Here is a 21,021-nt window from a genome sequence, read left to right on the forward strand (position 1 = left end):
TTATAATTATAATCTATTTTCGTTTACAACATCTTACAACCATATCTTAACTGCTGACTTCCGCCAATCAACGGTTATCATTTTTGCAAATTAAATTAATTAATTATTAATTCACAAGAAATAATAACAGTTGATTAGCAGAAATCAACGGTTAAAATATGATTATAAGAGGTTGTAAACGAAAATAGGTTGTAAGTATAACCTTCCTCATATATATATATATATATATATATATATATATATATATATGGAGTCAAATGATCCCTCCCCATATAGGGGAGGGATCATTTGACTCCAGAGTAAGATTTAAAAGTCTTACTCCTCATCCCAGCCATTGATTTCCGTTCATCCAACGGTTATCATTTATTTGAAATTAATAATTAATTAATGCATTAAATTACTAAATGATAACCGTTGGATGAACGGAAATCAAGGGCTGGATGAAGAGTAAGACTTTTAAATCTTACTCTGGAGTCAAATGATCCCTCCCCATATATATATATATATATATATATATATATATATATATATATATATATATGACTTTAATGTTTCTAAAGTGAATGTAGATAAGTTATCTATATTCGCTCCCAAAACGACGTCGTTTTGGATTGAAAAATTATAAAATTATAATGAAAAAGACTATTATAACTCATAAATAAATTATAATTACAAAAGTACCTTAATTTCTGCCTCAAAACGACGTCATTTTAGACTCAATGTAGATAAGTTATCTACATTGACTGTAGAAAAAGCAAACCCTTTATATATCTCAAGTTACTTGAGAAATATTTTTCTCATATATATATATATATATATATATATATATATATATATATATATCAACATCAACAACACTTTTATTCCAAACTAATTCGGGTCAATGGTAAATAAATCTAAATGAAAGATACGAAAAGATTAAAAAAAAGATAAAAATGAAATTTAAGTGTTGTTCGAAATTGAATATACGAATAAGTATTTAAACTAGGTTGATAAATATGGATAAGGTAAGAGTCTAATAAGTGAATAAGTTTGAGTCTTGATGGCTAAATGTGATCTATCCTCCATTTAGTATTACCTATCTACTAATATTAGCTATTATGGACACTTATTAAGATTAATCCTGGATTAAAGGAAGTCATCAAGGATATGATCATGGCGGTTGCAAACGGTTATGTTGAATGGGGAGAGTGACCATTTTGCCACGTTTGGACAAAAAAATTACCAGACTACCACGCCAACAGTAAATTTTGCCAAAATACCACGCGGCATAATTCGCTACACAGTGTAGCGAATTATGTATGCAAGTAATTCGCTACACAGTGTAGCAAAATATGCCACGTCAGAATGCACAGAACCAAAAATGCCACATGTCAAATTTTGCAAAATTCGCTACATAGGGTAGCGAATTTTGCAAAATTTGACATGTGACATTTTTGGCTCTGACGTGGCATATTTCGCTACACTGTGTAGCGAATTACTTGCATACATAATTCGCTACACTGTGTAGCGAATTATGCCGCATGGCATTTTGGCAAAATTTACTGTTAGCGTGACAGTTTGGTAAATTTTTTGTCCAAACAAGGCACTTTGGTCACTGTCCATGTTGAATGGTGACAATCATGGTTTCGAACCCATAACCCGGGCTCTTTTAGATGGAGTCCGTCTTCCAGGAGCCAGGGAAAGGGCTTTAATCATAAGTCCATGAAATAATCTGGGTTTAACCTAAAACAAGTGTATATATATAAAGAGGTAAACAATTAAAAGAGAAAATATATTAAGGTAAACTAAAAGATAGAGATATAGGTAGGCAAAAAAGAGTAAGAAAGTAAGACAAAAATAAATAAATAAATAAAATTATATATATATATAAGTAAAAATAAAAAAGGGTGTGGAAGAAAAATGGGGAAGGGGAAAAGAGATAAAGGAAAAGATGGGGAAAATAAGGAAAGGGGGGAAATGAAGAGGAAAATGACCAAAAAGGGACCATCTGGAACATATGAATAACAATAGATCTAACCATCCACCATTCTTATAGCTTTTGTCCATTCTGTCCTAAGACACATCTTCCACCAATTTATATCACACTCCATCTAGTCTTATTTTACTATCTTCCCCCAAGTGTGTGTGTGTGTGTCTATATATATATATACATATATATATATATATATATATATATATATATATATAAAGAACATAATCCTTTGACGCTAGTGTCAAACTTTGAAATTTAACATTAAATCTTAACTGTTGATTTTCGTCAATCAACGATTATCATTTATTGAAAATTAATAGTTAATTAATAAGTTTGATTCTCAATAAATAATAACCGTTGATTTAAAAAAATCAACGAATAAAATTTGACATCGGTGTCAAAAAAATTTATATATATATATATATATATATATATATATATATATATATATATATGGACAGCATATTCTTATACCAATGTAAGAGTTAGAAGTCTTACACTCAATCTTGATCATTGATCCACTTGTATCCAATGGCTCACATTACTAAAAAATTAGAGCCCTTAGATATAAGTGGGATCAATGGTCAAGATTGAGAGTGTAATTTACGCTGGTGTAAAATGATCTTGACCTATATATATATATACTCCAAATATATTTGCTATAAATACTTTAATTTTTGAAATGATATAAATTTATTGTGGCTGGATGGACTTGTCCGAGCCTCCTTTCGGATGTCGGGCAAGACCAATTCATTAACTCATTAAAGGACAAATAGTTTATTTGATACCTGATTTATCTCTTTACTCTCATGCACACTTGACCTTTACACGTGAGGGGTTATGCAGTCTCATATTTCAACGGGGTCCATAAAACTGGAAAAATGGTTATGGCATCAAGCAATACATGTTGGAGGAATCTTTACCCCACTATATATATACCATCATTTTTCTTCTTCACCATTGTTCTCCATATTGAAACTCTGCTGAAATAATTACTCACAAGTCATTATATGCCTCCTCTGCTTGTGTGAGACTTCAATGGTGACTCTCATTGAGCTTTAGTTCATATTGTTGCCTCACCACTGTTACATTGATCTACTTCACAATTCGAGGGAAACATCTACTCCCATCAAAATCTATTCCAATTATATATTATAAAAAACAATGAATAGAGGGGTGCTGTGTTTCTGCATATGTCTTTCCCTACTGAAACTCAAAAAGAGATTTAAAACTTTGTCTACGATAAAGTTGGCTTTAACCCATCCTGGCATGCATATTGCCTTGCGTAGATGCATCATGAATTTTCCATTCTTCCGAAACAAAATCCAATGTAAACTACGTTTTTTACTGGCAATACACCCATCAATGAAGCTGTGGGAACAACAATCAAGCATGCTATAAACGAATCTCGAAGACCTTCTATGCTGCATTTTCCAAATTGTAACCCTGTAAACTAAACAAAAATGAGAAGAAAGACCTAGAAAGCCGAGAGACAATGTCATGGCTGCATCATTTACTATTCTTTGATCATCCCAAACCAGACAAAAAAGGGACAATTGACTCATGAATTATGTACTCAAGAGCCAAGAAACATAAAACAGATGCAGCAATAGCAAGCCAAAGTTGAAACAGTCTGATACAAGTTATGAAACAGTCTGAAAAGTAAAGCAATGGAAGCATAGAGACAAGTTATTAAAAAATAAATGGAGCATAAAATAAGGGATAAGAAGGAGAGTTCAATCAAAGACAGGAGTGAAAAGTAGGGCTTACTTAGACGAGGACAATTGCCACATGGATGATAACATTCTTGTCTCATAAGATCAGATGGCAAGAGTTGAAATTTGTAAGACTGCAGTAGCTGGCCCCAACTTCAAGAGCAATCAGTGGTCAAACATGAATTTGAAAAGGGCATTCAAGCAACACGTAGTATAGATGACTCAACGTAACAATCACCCAGCTCTGCAACAGCATTGTCTATGAATTTAATGAGATCTTCAGGGGTGTAGACCTGAGAAGAAGTGTATGCTTTTAAAACATTGAGGTCTACCAAATCACACACTGAAGCGCTCTCAAAATCAGAGGACAAATAAGATATTTTATGTATCATCACATAAGTTCTTCCCATATGCATGCACAATTTGGAAAACCTAGGATCTTCAAATGTTTTGATCATATCCACAACACAATCATGATTTCCTTCCAGAGCATGCACGTGTTTCATCTCTGATGCAATCTTCCTTATAGACCCAAGATTCATAGATAAATGCTGAGCTACTGTTGAGCTTCCAGTAGCACTTCCATGTCTTCCATTTATATAGCAGAGCAACACCAAGTTGGCCATGGTGAAGTATGACAGGAAAATAAAGAAGTCATAAAAATTCATCCCTGTTTTAAGAGTGAAGTCAGATCAACTTGTGTAACCAGCAAAAGCATCATCAATCTGATATAGCGCGATGCAAACATAGTTTCTATTAAAATTAGGACAAAAAATAAGCCTTATGTAGTTATGTCAATTTAAGCATTAATACTTTAAAAAATAACGTAATTGAGATTATACAAACTAGTGAAATTAATACACACAAAAAATATCATGACCCTTTGTTCATAATTGATCATATGGAAATCCATTAATAATGAATGAATCAATCTAGGATGACCATTGATTATGTTATTATTGAGTTTGATCCTTAGTTTAAGATATCCAATTTAGTTTGCCCCAACAGCATTTGAAAATTTCATGAGAGGTGATAGGGAAAAGCAATCAGCCGGCATATATACTACACCTGTGTTAGCAGCAAGATTGCGCTGGCAGAGACCTTCAAAATCATCACATACATCCTTGATGTCTTCTATGTATTCCTTGGCCTCGTTGTAGTCCCTTAAAAGTAAATTCCACTGTCATAGAATGAAAAGTCATGAGATAAACTTAGTTCAATTATATTTATCCTTGAGCTTGACTCTCAAATATGTACTTGATCGCATTGCTCAATTTACCACCCAAGAAAGGTTATAGGCATTGAACCAATTGTGGTTTATAGATATCGTATCCTCCTGAAAACATAAGAGATACCATCAAATGATCAGATCATATCGAATATCCAGGAAAGAACCATCTGATGATAAAGCTGGCATAGACTGAAAATCTAAATTCGTTCTGGAAGTCCATGTTTTCAAAAGCTATATCAGTTTCTATACTAATTGTGTTACTATCCTGCTTATACCATCTTATCCAATCAACCAACTAACCATCATCTTTTTAAAGATTCAGAGAGAATTAATCACTGTATGCCAGTGATCCTGACAGCAAACTCCTGGAAACCACATCCTTTTTCATTACTAGTTCACCTGGGTTTTCTACCTCAAAAATCAACATTCATTTATAAGTTTTGATACAGCACTCACAACAAAGAGTAGCAACTAGCAGCATGTTAGCTTCCTTTAGAACATCAAAACAGAGATGCATAAGTCAAACAAAAATTCAATTTGGAACACATCAAAAAAATAAACAACAGCATGTGTAGTTTCTTGCAGTCTGCACAATCTAAGAAGCAAATAGTGCCAATACATTTTTCTGGGGCCAAAACAAATGGGAATATAAGTATTACTTTAACCCAATCATTACTTTATTTGGTATATGAAAATATTCCTTCTTTAAAGGAACTGTAGGCCAGCCTTTCAAAATCAAGCGGGATATAACAGCAATCCAAGTAGGGAACAGAACACACCAAATTATGAACTTGATGATACCATCCGCTGGGAACAAATATAATTTCACCTGCTTCTTGTGTGCATTCTAACCAGATAGCCTGCATAGATATACAAACACACTGGACGTTGTAGCAGAAGAGTGTTATTGGAATCAATAAGATTTATGAGAAAATGAAAACTCGAAATTTACCTTTTTAAAACCAGGAAATTTTGAGTCAGATATTTCATCAAAAATATTATATACGCAGCTTTTCATATTCCTGAATCAAAGCTGAAAACAACTTAGTTATGACAGATATGAAAGACAATACATCAAAGCACTCTCACCCCCATCCCCATTCCCCTCAAAAAAATAAATAAATAAATAAATCAAGAATGACTCTTTTGGAGAGAAAACCAAAACAAAGAAAGAAAATGGGAGGTACGAGGGTTTAGGTGGAGGTCAATAGTAAAGCATAGTTGATAGGTAATTTGAAAAAAAAAAAGACAATATTTATAGATCTAAATGGATCTGTATATTTTACCACGGTGCCCAACTTCTTATTCAGAAAAAATGTCATTAATTTCTATTTGGGAAATGCATTCATGCCTGTCAAATACAAGATGACACTGGGAAGGATCTAGAAAAAGCCATCTCTTCTTTCCACAGATATTTGCTGACCAGCTATTGGACCTGAAAACATCAGCATGAAGAGGAGTCCAAGATCCTGCCAGAAGAATTGAAAGGAAGGAGTTAACGGTGGGTTGTTCATCTCTCTGTAAAGGGAAGTGCATAATCATATGATATGGATTGCTACTAGAAGAATTTATAAGACCTATAATCACACCTTTCATCCCCATGTAAACAAATCGATAGTCAGAGCAACATATTTCCTTATTTTGTTGGTATGTGTCAGAATCTGTATGCATTCTGAAGTTGTCAAGATACATGTTGAGCCAATCATCACAAAAGAACAAAGGAGTGACATATGGGACATAATCTGGATACTCCTGCCAAAGTGAGAAAAGAAGAAATTACTAAGCAAAATGTCATCTGTACAAACAAGAATATAACACATGACAGCTCTAATGTAACAAGGTTACAAGAATATTCTCTATGCCAAAAGGACCAAACATGATAGTTATTTTTTAACTTCCATTTGCACTTGCTAATGGTGTGTGTTCATCTTAAAAAGCCACAAGTTATCATGTTCACAGATTGATTACATGGGGAGCTTGTACTAGCAAGTAGCAACGAATAGCAAAAGAAACACGTAAAAATTCTATTTATGATTAGAATTCAACCAAAGCAACAGTGCCAAAACAATTTCATTTGCACAAAAGCCTTGATTAAGAACCAAAAGTGAATGGGAGTGATAAATGGTCAATTTTATAATACACAACGCACACCGCCCCGGCTTCCCATGTTCATGCATCATTCAGATTGATGACATGAACGATGAGATGACATCTTTGAAAGGGAGACAGAACAAAACCTTAACTTTTATACTAAGTTTGGTACCCACTTAAAAATGAGTTGAAAAAGAAATCAAGGATGGGTTTTTCATACAAAGTTTCACATAAAGCTCATCTCTATATTTGTATAGGGACACCAAATGACCCTTCAAAGATTTCATCTCTATATTTGGATAGGCGCTACACTAATGAATGGAGAAGAGATGAAAAGCTAAAAGGCATACCTTTACAAAATGCCAATCCTTCAAATACGGTACAGATACAGAGTGACCATCACATGTAGGATTTTCATTATTACACTGAACTGCAGAACCCTCAACTTGAAGGCAACGTCCTACAAAATCTGAGACCAACATCTCCTCTCTTTTCTGATCAGTGAATTCTCTGATGTCACAATCTGCAACCTTCGTTTGACAAAATTTTAATCAGCTTGGAGCAATTCACTCTTTTTTTCAATGAATTAAAGGAATCATATTCTTTGAGTACAAACATCCATAATCACCAAATCTATTATATCCAACAAACCAAACTTACAAAAAGCACACAATAGAATCAAGACATTCCTGAATCCATAGTAATAACAGAATGAAAACCCACTTCATCCCAATCAATTGTAATCATTAAAAATATCCCAACTTTGCTCCATTTTAAAGCTTAAATGTCTTAAAACATTGATGGGGTGCATCACAAGAAGTAAATGGAGGATACCTGAACTTTAGAAGACCCAAAATGAGTGGAGAAAAATTGAAGATTGGGTTGACCATCAGGGTTGACCCAATCAGTGGAAGCCCTCCAATGATGGTCCATTAGTCCAGTAAGCACGACGGGGTGGTTCTTCTCCATATATCTCTCCGCAAATTCACTGTAACGCAATTCCTTCACATTCACCTTCTCTACTTGCCCCTTTATGTTGATACCCATTCCCTTTCACAAATTCTCAATTCACAACCTGCTTCACCTTCTTCAGCTGACAAACCTAACCAACAAGCAAGAAAGAAGAAAGATAATAATTTCACAAAATTCTAGAAAATTGGGCCTCCTTTTTAATACTTATTGCCATTTTTAATTAGAAAGTACGGTAGTTTTTGGTTTGGTTTTCATTTTTATATTTCCTGTGACATGCTTTTATTTATGATTATAAAAATATCATTATATTTCTTGCTTACAATATGAAAAAAAATTAATAATTAATTTAAACTATTAGTAAAAATATATTAGATGAAATTAAAAATAAAAATTAAACCCAACATCACCTAAATTTGTATAATTGAAAGCAGTGTTTAAAAATCCGGCCCGGACTCGGCCGAGGTCAAGGTCACGGGTTCAATCGGAGAGTCACGGGTTCACTACGCTGACCCATTTTTATATATTAAAAAATATAAATATATATGGCTTTAATGTTTCTAAAGTGAATGTAGATAAGTTATCTACATTCGCTCCCAAAACGACGTCGTTTTGAGTTAAAAAATTAAAAAGTTATAATGAAAAAAGACTATTATAACCCTGAAATAAATTATAATTATAAAAATACCTTGATTTCCGCGTCAAAACGACGTCGTTTTGGGCTCACTGTAGATAAGTTATCTACATTGACTGTAGAAAAAGCGAACCCCATATATATATATATATCCTATATGGAAATATTAAAAAATAAACCACCAATCATCAAAGATTCAAAATATACTTAACATAATTCACCAATTACAACTACAAGTCAATATTACACAACTTAATTAAAGTTTCAAGATACTAAAGTACAAAACTCATATTTTAATGGAGTCACTACGCTGACCCAATTCTGCCTCTTTTGATAAGGTCTCTGACAAAGGAAAATTTAAAAATGTAAGAATGAGTTTTTGTTTTTCATCGACGACCGTAAGGATTTCATTTGAATAGGTATAATCCTTACATTTTCTAGAAGATTCATGCAGCGAGGTAAAGATTGAAAATGTCTAGGTCGCTAGGAGAGAAGAGAACGATTAGATTTAGGTTTGCAAGCATTTTTATTTTGTTTTTTAATAAAACAATGTTGTTTCATGGAATTTTTTTTTAAAGAAAAACATGCAATGACCCTCTTTGACCCCTCTGACCCAGAAGTCACTGAAACCCGACCGGATTTTGAGAGTCGGAGGGATCGATATGCACATAGGATCCAACTTGTGACCCCAACCCTCAGAGAGGAGGGGTCAGGGTTGACCCAGGTCAACCCGGGAGGCGGGGCCGGTTTTAATTAAAACAATGATTGAAAGTAATCATATGTTAAAGTGTTTGATTTGTTTTTCATTTCTTGATTGAGATGTTTTTGTTTTTAATTTTGAAATTTTACAAAGAAAATAGTAAGGGGTGTATTAGATTGGAATTTCAAAGCATTTTAATGGATTATTTTGGACAAAAAATTTATTAGTATTCAACTAGGATTTTAAAGAATTGAAAAAAAGTCATGTGGTATTCGATTAGGATTTTAAAAGATTATTTCAGAGTCCGTCCAAATCTGTTGGTATTCAATGAGGATTTTAAACAAACGAAAAAAAATCTTGTGTTATTCAAAAAATTTGACGATTTTAATGGATTTTCTAATGGTGTGGTGTGGATTTCATGAGACTTTATAGTGAGAAATACAAATAGGACGATCCTCTCACAATCTCACCCTAATCCCTATGGTGTTTTGAGATTTCTCTATTGCAGTGTCTTCTTCTTCCTTTGGCTGGTCGACCTGTTCAAAATCGGGTTTTGACATTGGAGCTTTGTCAAAGCTCAAAAATAACATGTTTTTGAGAGATTTTCATCACAAAAAACTCAATAAGTTTTTAATTTAATCCATCTCAAAAACAACAGATTTCTGAGCAATTTTTAAGAATTTTTGGAAGTTAAAAAAATAATTTTTCAAATATTGGTCGCGATTTTTCTTGGCACAAAAATACGTGATTCTTATATTAAAAATAACATAAAATAGTTGGAAAACAACAGGGAAACAAAAACCCCTAAACCAATTTTCGTTTTACATTAATGAAACAAGATCGATTTAAAGAAATATTGAAACTTTCATAATATGAACTGTATGTTTAATAACAATACATTCATGAACGAAATTTCTCCGCTATAGGAAATGATTTCAAACAATTGTTGTGTCAATAGATCACTAAAAACTTATTTTTCAATAGTCCCAAAGCAATTTAAGGTTTCAATGTATCGATTGAAAATAATTTGAGAAATTTTCTAAACTTTCATGCAATAAAACTCAAAAATTCAAATTCAAATTTTTATTGAAATACTCAATGAAAACATGTATATAATATATGGTTAAAAAACTTTCATCACGTATAACAAAAATTCTAAGATTTACAAGATCAATTGCAAAAAATTCTAAACAGAATTTTATCATAAATTTTATTATTGAAAAAATTATATTAGGTTTTACTTTTTTTATTAATATTATTGCATTTCTTTATTATTTTTTTATTGAATCTTGTAATTTTGAATGTTTGTTAAAACTTTATATGATTTTTTAAAATCTTATAAATCTAATTGTCCATTTAAATATTATAAATTCTATTAAAATCCTTTAAAATTTAATCTTACGAAATCTTGATTATAAAAAAAAGTTTTTAAAATTCCTCAAATTTTAAATAATATTTTAAAATCTATAAAATTATTTATCATAAAAAAATCTTTTAGGTAGTGTTTGGTTTACGGATTTCCAAAATTTTCCTATGCAAATGAAGTAAGGTTTCCAGAAAGCTAATGTTTGGTTCAGCAGATTAACATAAAATTCCCATCCATCCATTTGCATTGCTTTTTCAACTTTGTCTTGGAAAGATAGGTTTTTGCACCGTTTAGAAAGACTTTTTGTAGGTGGTTTTTTTTTAAAACCCAGGTAAACCACTGTTTACAATCAGCCAACTCACATGTTTCTTTTATGTACGTTGGGAAATGATTAGGGGTAAAGGGTAGCAAGGCTGATTCAGCCTTTTTTAAAATCAAGGTTATTTTAGTAAAAGCATATTTTTTCTCATCTATATTTTATCAAAAGCCAAACATAGACTTTACAAAAGTTAACTAATTTTTTCGGTAATTTTTTTTCTTACCAAACTACTTTTTTTACATTTTCCTATCAAACTCACTTCCCAATCATTTTCCTAGTAATCTCATTTTCCTATTATTCATACAAATTTCTCTTCAACCAAACACCCCCGTTAAAATCTTAATCTAATTCATTCCCTGGGGCCTTTGGTACATGAGAAATTTTTATTTGTCCAGGAATCTCGATTTTTCAAAAATATGATTTTTACATTCAATTTACGATAATATTGAAAATTTAAAAAAAAATTCAGTTTCTCGAAAATCCGAAAAAAAATCCGTGTACCAAATGACCCCTAAAAGTTTTCTCCATTCTCTTTTTTGGTGAACTAATAAAAGTTTTGGTAGGTCGCCCGGTATCTCAGGGCAAGGGCATACCGTAACCTCTCTGAGTATTTCTCCATTCTCTTAATTAAGTACATCTTTGGATTGTATTGGTATTTTCAAATTTAAATAAAATATAAAATATAATATGAACAATTAAAATTATAAAAATGTACATAATTATTTTAAATCAAAATCAAAATCAAAATGTATATATTAAATGAAATAATATTTAATTTAATTACAAGAAGATAATTTAATAATTTTTAAGAGAATGTATTTAAATTTAATATATAAAAATAAATAAAACAATTTTGAATTTCTATTTTTAAATTATTAAAAGTAATAAAAAAATTGGAAAAAATCTTTGTACTTTTAAAAGGCTGTCATTTTTGTTAAAATTAGTGATTTTACCATGCATTTTCTCTTCGATAATTTCTATAAGTTATTTTTTTTCTGACTTAAAATAACATAATTCTATATTTTTGAGAAGGACAAAGACCAAACCCAAAAATTATAAGTGATATTTTTTTTGAAATTATTAATATTTTAATCTGTAGTTATAAATAAATTAAGAGGGGGAATATTTGTAATACTATTTTTTTTTCTACTATCAATCTACTACGAGATATTACCAATCCGCACATCAAATTTTTGAGCAACTTTTTCAGAGGAGACAACGAGTGTGTGCATGCGGTGCTGGTAGCACCAAAGCGTTACACGAAAGCATAACAACAGTGTCGAAGACCAAGGTGCTACGTGGCTGCTCCAATAATGTTTGATGGACACTCGAACGCAGCTGATTGGAGTTGTTATCATGTCGGAAAACTCCTCTCTCTCTCTTTTTTTTGTTTTTCTTCTTCTTTGTTTTGATGTATATGTCAATCTCATAAAGCTAAACTTCTAGCTACTTGAAAGAACCACGAAGCAAAAGCTTTCACAAAGCCATGGCTGAAACAACCTCTTCTAATCCTGATAAGGGTCAATCCTCTTCTGACCCGTGCGTCTCTCTCTCTCTCTCTTACGCTCTTCCTCTCTTTTTCTTTTTTTCGTGGATGTTATTATACAGCAAACAATTTTCTTTGATCTTACAGCAGCATGAAGTTTCTGTAGTAATTAGTTGAAGCTGAATGGTGTTGTTTGTGTCTTGTTTTCTGCTTCTTCTTCTTTCTTTTTTTTTGGCAATAGTCATATTATTTTAATTTTAAAACATCATTGGTACTATTCTGCTGGTGACTTTACTATGTCATTTTTGTTTGTAAGCATGCAAATTATGCACATCAGTTTTATAGTAAAGAGACTGTGGACGAAATGTAATAAATCCTTCTGATGGTAGTGTTGAATAGGTAAAAAATTACACTATGCTGTTGATAATGTATGTTTGGTGCAGGAATAGTCATAAGAAGGATTATTCAACAGCAATATTAGAACGCAAGAAGTCTCCTAACCGTCTTATTGTTGATGAAGCAATTAACGATGATAATTCTGTGGTTGCTTTGCACCCTGCAACAATGGAAAAGCTTCAGTTTTTCCGGGGTGACACTGTTCTCATTAAGGTACGCAGCATTTTCTACGTTTGTGCTAATGCAAGTAGAAAGCAATTCTGAGAATGTTTTTTTGATGACATAGGGAAAGAGGCGAAGGGACACGGTTTGCATTGTTCTTGCTGATGAACAGTGTGATGAACCAAAGATAAGGATGAACAAAATTGTTCGGGCTAATCTTAGAGTACGACTTGGGGATGTTGTCTCTGTTCATCAATGTCCTGATGTGAAGTATGGGAAGCGAGTTCACATCCTTCCAATTGATGATACGATTGAGGGTGTAACTGGCAACTTGTTTGATGCATATCTAAAGCGTAAGTTTTTTTGGTTCAATGGCTTCTCTTTGAGAATTGAACTCGTGACACTGTTAGAAAATAATATAAATCATTAATGTAACCTTACCCAATAACTTAAGCTTTTGGGTTAAATTGGTTCTTTACATGGTATCAGAGTCTCGGTGTACCGGGTTCGATACTCGCCGCCCTCCACTTTCTTTCAAGTGGAATGTCTTTGTTCGCACACACGTAGGTGGGCCTGTGCATTGTCCACTCTTCAAGCCCAGTGAGGCTGCGTGTTGAGATATATAAAACCATTAATGTAGTCTCATCCAAACAGCTTAAGCTTTTGGGTTGAATTAGTTCTTTACATGGTATCAGAGCCTCGTGTCCCGGGTTCGATCCTCGCCGCCCCCATTTTCTTTCAAGTGGAATTTCTTTCTTCGCACAGGTAAGTGGGCATGTGCATTGTCCACCCTTCAAGCCCAGTGGACTCTCGTGTGAGGGGGCGTGTTGAGATATATAAAATCATTAATGTAAGCTCACCCAATAGCTTAACCTTTTAGGTTGAATTGGTTCTTTACATGGTATCAGAGCTTCAGTGACCACAAGGTCACGAGTTCGATCCTCACCGCCCCCCACTTTCAAGTAGAATTAAATAAAAAACACAAAAATAAACCAAAAATTGGGCTTGTGTAATATCCACGCTTCAAACCCAAAGGGCTCTTGCATGAGGGGATGTGTTAGAAAATAATATAAATCATTAAGAAATCCTTACCAAACACCTTAAAGTTTTGGATTGAAGTGGTTCTTTACAGTTACAAACAATCATCTCACTTAAAAGCGCAAGCTTTAATGGTTATATATTAGACTTCTCTAACAACTTTCCTTACTGCCTTTCTATTGAATGTGACTAATATTCTGGTTTCACAGCATACTTTCTGGAAGCATACCGGCCTGTTAGGAAAGGGGATCTGTTCCTTGTTAGGGGTGGAATGAGAAGTGTTGAATTCAAAGTAATAGAGACTGATCCTGGTGAGTACTGTGTTGTGGCACCTGATACTGAAATCTTCTGTGAGGGAGAACCTATCAAACGTGAAGATGAAGAGAGATTAAATGAAGTTGGCTATGATGATGTTGGTGGTGTTAGGAAACAAATGGCTCAAATTCGAGAGCTAGTAGAGCTTCCACTTAGGCACCCACAGATCTTCAAATCAATTGGTGTTAAGCCCCCAAAAGGGATCTTGCTTTATGGACCACCTGGTTCTGGAAAGACTCTGATTGCAAGAGCAGTTGCTAATGAGACAGGTGCATTCTTCTTTCTGATTAATGGTCCAGAAATAATGTCAAAGCTGGCCGGTGAGAGTGAAAGTAATCTCAGGAAGGCATTTGAAGAAGCTGAAAAGAATTCGCCTTCTATCATTTTCATTGATGAATTAGATTCAATTGCTCCAAGGAGAGAAAAAACACATGGTGAAGTGGAGAGGCGTATTGTATCGCAACTTTTGACTCTAATGGATGGTCTCAAGTCCCGGTCACATGTTATTGTTATTGGAGCCACAAATAGGCCCAATAGTATTGATCCTGCTCTGAGAAGGTTTGGAAGGTTTGATAGGGAGATTGACATTGGTGTACCTGATGAAGTTGGAAGGTTGGAGGTTCTTAGAATTCATACAAAGAACATGAAACTTTCGGATAATGTAAGACCCTATCCATTATCTAGCCATAAAAGGAAATATATCTTGTATTTCCAATAACAATTTGATTCTGGTTTTCAGGTTGATCTTGAAAAAGTTGCTAGAGATACTCATGGTTATGTTGGAGCAGATCTGGCTGCTCTGTGCACAGAGGCTGCACTTCAGTGTATCCGAGAGAAAATGGATGTGATTGACTTAGAGGATGAAACAATCGATGCTGAGGTGTTGAATTCCATGGCTGTGACCAATGAACACTTTCAAACTGCTTTAGGTTCTTCAAACCCATCCGCCCTGCGTGAAACAGTGAGTTTAGCTTCATTACTCTTTACCAAAAAGATTCTAAGCTTGATTTATATTTTTGGGTTGCATAAGCTCTTAAAACAAAAAGAGCACTAGTTTTATAAATTTATCTCTTATTTATTTGGCACATGTTCAGAAAGCTTATGCAATTATTTCAATTACATATCTTAATGAAAATATTCTGTAATAATTATTCTAAACTTTCATTGAGCAATTTTTTACAAGAACCATAACATGAGTTATTGCTGTTGATAGGTTGTGGAGGTTCCAAATGTTTCCTGGGATGACATTGGAGGCTTAGAGAATGTGAAAAGGGAACTTCAGGAGGTTCAAACTTGCTTTTGATGGCATTTTTAATTTAGTAAACTATCTTCATATTTGCAAACTAATGTAAGAAATCTTTTGCTGCTTATAGACTGTTCAATACCCAGTGGAACATCCTGAGAAGTTTGAGAAATTTGGCATGTCACCTTCCAAAGGTGTTCTCTTTTATGGACCTCCTGGCTGTGGTAAAACCCTGCTTGCAAAAGCAATTGCAAACGAATGCCAATCCAATTTTATAAGTGTCAAGGGACCTGAGTTGCTGACAATGTGGTTTGGTGAAAGTGAGGCAAACGTTCGCGAGATATTCGATAAGGCCAGGCAATCAGCTCCATGTGTGCTTTTCTTTGATGAACTTGACTCTATTGCAACCCAGGTCAACTACATGAAACATTAGCGGTTAAATCAAAATTTGTTTACCACTCATTGTCTAATTCTTTGAATAATTCCAATCTTCAGCGAGGAAGTTCTGTAGGGGATGCTGGTGGTGCTGCAGACAGAGTGTTGAACCAACTATTAACAGAAATGGATGGTATGACAGCTAAGAAAACAGTTTTCATCATTGGAGCAACAAACAGACCAGACATTATGGACCCTGCATTGCTCAGGCCTGGACGTTTAGACCAACTGATTTACATCCCTTTACCAGATGAAAGTTCACGTCTTCAAATCTTTAAGGCATGCTTGAGGAAGTCACCAATCTCAAAGGATGTTGACCTAGCTGCTCTTGCCCGTTATACTCATGGATTTAGTGGTGCAGACATTACTGAAATTTGTCAACGAGCGTGCAAATTTGCCATTAGAGAAGACATTGAGAAGGTATGATGGTGTGGATGCATGTGTGCAAACACTGAAAGTCTTGGATATGTCAGTCCAAGTCATAATGATTTTTCACGATCCTCTTGCATCAAACAAAATGATTTTTCAATTTCTATAATTACTGTAAAAAAATAGTTTCATATGTCAAATTAACACGTATTCTTTTATGTTTGTTGTATGACTTATTTTAGACGAGTAGGGTTATATTCACAATTTTTTTTTAAATTTATAAATTATATTATATTTGATGAGTAATATTTTATTCAAGAATGTATTACTGATTTAATATAGTGTAATTTGTAATAGTTTGTAAACAAAAAATTTGTAAATATAATATTTTCCCATTTTTGACATATATAATTTTGGGAAAAATGTGTATCATTTTAAAGGATATAAAGTTGTGTCATTTTAAATGAGAGAAAGAAATAGATAAAGAAGAAGAGAGTGGACAAAAAAATATAAAAGTGTGAGTACCACCGTGAGAGTAAAAGGATATAAGTTGTATTATTTAAAAGAAGAAACGCTTTTTCTTATAATTTTTTTTTAAGACCTTTGTAGAAGATAGAGACTCATTTGTTTAATTGTTTGATATACTTTACCCTATGCATTAACAGGGTATTGAGAAGGAGAGGAGAAAAAGAGAGAATCCTGAAGCAATGGAAGAAGATGACATTGATGAGGTCCCTGAGATAAAGCCATCCCACTTTGAGGAGTCAATGAAGTTTGCTCGCAGGAGTGTCAGTGATGCTGACATCAGGAAATACCAACTCTTTGCTCAGACATTGCAACAGTCTCGTGGATTTGGATCAGAGTTTCGGTTTCAAGATCGAAAAGAGAACACTGCAACTGGAGCCTCAGACCCTTTCTCGTCTGTTACTGCTGAGGGAGATGATGATCTGTACAGTTAATAGCGATGTGAGTGTGAGTGGGGGAAATGTGGTTCATCTTCGCTATTTCTGCCAGGACTTGTATCAAATATCATGTTAGTTTTGGTTTTGTTGAGGACCAATGTTTCTCTTTCATTTGAACACATGCTCTTTTTGGCAAGCTAGACTAATAAAGAATTTTTTTTAAGTCAGAATTTACTTGTAAGTATAAGCTAGGCTAAATAAATTTTTGAAAAAGTTCTTACAACGAAAAGTTCTTTTTTTTATAATGAAGAAAGAAGGTGAAAACTATTTTTTAAGCTCTTATCTGTTTTTCTTGAATTGTGTACTTTTTTTAAAATGAAGAGTGATAAAGGTAGAGAGAGATAATTTTTTTGAAATATGTGCTTTTAAGTAATTTTTAAGCCAAAATTTTTATGTAATTTCCAAACAGCTTTTAGCTTCTTTTTTTAAGCTCTCTTTTTTAGCTTTAGCTTATAAGTAGCTTCTAACTTATTCTTAAGCAAAATCTAAGAGAAAACAAATTGGTATATTTTTGGAAGATCATTTATTTTAGTCGAAGTGAATTCTCTCATGTATTAATTAATATGAATATGTCATATAGGAAAATCATAACTATATAAAGGTGGATTAATAATGATAAGGAAAGAGAGAAAAAAATATTGGGATAGGTAGTTACAAAGTCATTACTATTGATTTATGGGTTTTATAAGAGTTATGTTGTAGGAAAAGTGAGTGTGTAATGTTATAGAGATTCGTTTTACGTGCCATAGTTTTTTTTTTTTTTTCAAAAAGTGTGAACCCTACAAAATGTTGTGTGTAGAAAAGTTTGATGTGTCATGTTAAATCACAAATGCAAACCCTTGATTTATATGGTCATTTTAAATAAACACTTCATCAATTTCGTCATTCTTGGCGGGGGATTTTTAAGGAAATATTTTAAAAAATGAATAAGTAAAAATGTATTTATTTTAAACTTTAATGAGCTAAAATTACGATGTACTTATAATCTATCACATTTCCCTTGTTCCCTCCGCTGCTGAAGAAGACGACGCACGTTGGCATCTTGCCATAGTCCTGCACATCTCATACTAAGCAGTGGGTTGATTAGGCTCACAACATAGTCATACATAATGCACGAGTATGAATACAGACACACCAATACTAACAATTAAGCAAACAACACAAGAAGCTAGTATAACACAAGTTTTTGTTGGAACACTGCTCTAATACCATAATGTAATATCCCGACTTGCGGGAATATTTACACCGGAAAAATTACATAACTAAACTGAAAATATACATACATTTATTACAACTATAAATCATAAATTACAAAATTCTAGCATTATTTAACAATCATACATGATCAGACAAAATATGTCGTCCACTATACATTAGGGTGTTAACGGGCCGAGCCGAGCCGAGCCGAGCTTTGGTCTTAAAAGATTAAGCATGTGTTTAAATGTGTTAGTCCGACCAAGCCTGTTACCTATTATGAATATAATTTCAGCATGTGACCTGTCTTATTTACAAAAAATAAAAGTCTGGTTTAGCCTGTTAGCCTGTTTAAAACAAAATAAGACAACAAAAATTTATACAAACAAAATATACAGTCAACCACACTAGTAATTCCATAAATATTCATAAATTTTATGTATATCCAAACAGTATAATATAAAACAAAATTATTTAAAAAGTCTGTTTAATTAATAAAATGGGATGAAATGAATTGAGGAGAGAAAGAGAGCTATCACAAGTAGTATAAAAAATATAAAATAAAAATAAAAATTAATATATTAGGCCAACCTGAGAAGCTCTAAGGCCGAGCTTTTGAATTGGAGCCTGAGGCCTTTTTATTAAACGAGCTTTTATACAAGTCCAAGCCTTGTTCCAACAATCAAATTTAGACATAAAAGCTCAGGCCTTCACGAGCCAAGCCAGAGGCCCCTGACTCGTTTAGCACCCCTATATACATACATAATAGCATCTTTTTCTTGTGTGTTAATGTCAAAGCCTAAACCGGATTTGTTGAACATGCATATTTGTTTACCAAGCAACACATTTAAGTTGTCTCTTCCACATGTGAATTTGCTTAGAATTTCATTTAAATCATCAATTTCATTGTTTAGATCTTTACATGATGTACATGATGATGAAGATGCATGATCATTAGAAGATAGGCATTTGATACAATTAGTGCTAGCATCAAGTAATTTGAGAGTTTCATTTTCATCTTTCAAATCTTTCACTTTCTTTTCTAAAGATGCAATTTGTTTTTCCAAAGAAGTAATAGTTTTTCTTGATGCTCTAAGAGTTTTAACATGTTCTAGTGTTTCATTATGCATTTCTTCAAACATTTTAGACAACTCATCATATGAAGGGGAAATAGTAGAGCAAGATGAGTTTACCTCGGTTTCGGATTCATCCTCATTTGTCATTAGACATATATGTTGAGTTTCTTTGCTTGATTTCTCCGGTGGTCTCCCATCTTGCATAAAGCATAGGTTTGCTTCTTCCTTGGACCCATCATCGGAAGAGCTAGAATCGTCATCCCAAGCAAGATAGGCCTTCTTAAAATTCTTTCTATCATTGTCTTGCTTCTTTTCATATTTATCTTTCTTTTGAGTATTTGGCCAATCCGGTTTGTAGTAACCGGTTTTACCACATTCGTATCAAGTGATGGTGAGTTGGGAAGATCTTTATCTTTAGCTCTTCTTCTAAGAGGAAATGCGGGTCTCTTTGAGAAATTCTTCTAAAAGAATTTTCCATACTTTTTCACGAAGAGACTCATTTCATCTTCATCAAGATCATTTTCGAAATCTCCATCTTCTTTTTCCTCATCATTCTCTTTACTTGGTAATAAGTCTTTAAAGGCAATTCTCTTACTTGTTTTGATGGCTTGATCCTTCAAAGTTATTCTACTTAGCTCCATTTCATACTCTTGGAGTTTGCCAAACAAGGTTGCAAGATCCATGGTCTTCAAATCCTTTGATTCCGTTATAGCCGTCAACTTGGGTTGCCATTCCCTATTGTGCACACTTCTCATCACTTTAGCAATTAACTCAAGATTAGTAAAAGATTTATCTAAAGAATTTAAATGAGTGACAAGGTGTGTGAATCTTTTTTGCATACTTTGAATGCTTTCATTTTCATGAATCTCAAACATTTCAAATTCTCTAGTGAGTGCATTTAATTTTGTAAATTTAACATCACTAGTTCCTTCATGAGTTATTTGAAGAATATCCAATATTTCCTTAGCATTCTTACAATTTGAAACACGAAAGTATTTGTCACGACCTAAGGCATTTGTAATCAAGTTTTGAGCTTTAGCATTCCAATTTCCTTTCTTAACTTCATCTTCGGTGGAATCATCTATATCTTTAGGAACATCTTCATTTTTTGCATTTTTTATAGCAGGTGGTGTATACCCCTTTTTAACTATGTTCCATACTCTTAAATCATTAGATTGAAGAAATATTTTCATCTAACTCTTCCAATAAGAATAATCGACGCCATTGAAAAATGGAGGTCTACTACTAGAATATCCCTCAAGGGGCATATCATGGTTCAAAAAAGACATCCCTTCTCTTGAAGCGATTAAGCTCTTTACACAAGAGTTCAAGCTCTGATACCACT

At 33.3% G+C, this 21,021-nt stretch overlaps 2 protein-coding genes across 3 annotated transcripts; one reads left to right on the forward strand and one right to left on the reverse strand.

Annotated features, from left to right (window-relative positions):
* Window positions 1–2,799: 2,799 nt before the first annotated feature.
* LOC133306649 (arginine-specific demethylase JMJ20) lies at window positions 2,800–8,138 on the reverse strand. 2 transcript variants are annotated; one of them, XM_061506977.1, is made up of 10 exons: window positions 7,847–8,138; window positions 7,363–7,542; window positions 6,511–6,673; window positions 6,273–6,390; window positions 5,874–5,943; window positions 5,701–5,781; window positions 4,970–5,026; window positions 4,759–4,870; window positions 3,746–4,360; window positions 2,800–3,421 (listed from the first exon to the last, which is right to left on the reverse strand). In XM_061506977.1, the coding sequence occupies exons 1-9, from the start codon at window positions 8,057–8,059 to the stop codon at window positions 3,888–3,890; spliced, it is 1,467 nt and encodes a 488-aa protein (XP_061362961.1). In that variant the 5' UTR covers window positions 8,060–8,138; the 3' UTR covers window positions 2,800–3,421; window positions 3,746–3,887. The 2 variants fall into 2 exon arrangements, with proteins under 2 accessions (XP_061362961.1, XP_061362962.1); XM_061506978.1 differs by having other exon boundaries at window positions 7,363–7,535; window positions 7,847–7,943.
* Window positions 8,139–12,486: 4,348 nt separating this feature from the next.
* LOC133306653 (cell division cycle protein 48 homolog) lies at window positions 12,487–17,403 on the forward strand. Its single transcript, XM_061506982.1, has 9 exons — window positions 12,487–12,539; window positions 12,930–13,095; window positions 13,169–13,397; window positions 14,292–15,058; window positions 15,137–15,358; window positions 15,611–15,682; window positions 15,771–16,052; window positions 16,136–16,495; window positions 17,110–17,403. The coding sequence occupies exons 1-9, from the start codon at window positions 12,487–12,489 to the stop codon at window positions 17,401–17,403; spliced, it is 2,445 nt and encodes an 814-aa protein (XP_061362966.1).
* The last annotated feature ends 3,618 nt before the right edge of the window (window positions 17,404–21,021 follow it).

The sequence above is a fragment of the Gastrolobium bilobum genome, unplaced genomic scaffold (assembly GCF_033153095.1).
Source record: "Gastrolobium bilobum isolate Gb01-03AN ecotype WA unplaced genomic scaffold, APGP_CSIRO_Gbil_v1 utg5629, whole genome shotgun sequence".
In the NCBI taxonomy this organism is placed as follows: domain Eukaryota; kingdom Viridiplantae; phylum Streptophyta; class Magnoliopsida; order Fabales; family Fabaceae; genus Gastrolobium; species Gastrolobium bilobum.

What these genes read in the sequence shown, in the direction of transcription:
- LOC133306649 (XM_061506977.1), bottom strand. Translation starts at nt 8,059, where the DNA reads ATGGGTATCAACATAAAGGGGCAAGTAGAGAAGGTGAATGTGAAGGAA. An exon ending in ATCATCAAGTTCATAATTTG is followed by an intron (nt 5,027 to 5,700) that starts GTGTGTTCTGTT and finishes TTATGTTTTCAG; the next exon opens with GAGGATACGATATCTATAAA. An exon ending in CAATCTTGCTGCTAACACAG is followed by an intron (nt 4,361 to 4,758) that starts GTGTAGTATATA and finishes CTCTTAAAACAG; the next exon opens with GGATGAATTTTTATGACTTC.
- LOC133306653 (XM_061506982.1), top strand. Translation starts at nt 12,487, where the DNA reads ATGGCTGAAACAACCTCTTCTAATCCTGATAAGGGTCAATCCTCTTCT. An exon ending in GGTCAATCCTCTTCTGACCC is followed by an intron (nt 12,540 to 12,929) that starts GTGCGTCTCTCT and finishes TGTTTGGTGCAG; the next exon opens with GAATAGTCATAAGAAGGATT. An exon ending in ACATGAAACTTTCGGATAAT is followed by an intron (nt 15,059 to 15,136) that starts GTAAGACCCTAT and finishes TCTGGTTTTCAG; the next exon opens with GTTGATCTTGAAAAAGTTGC.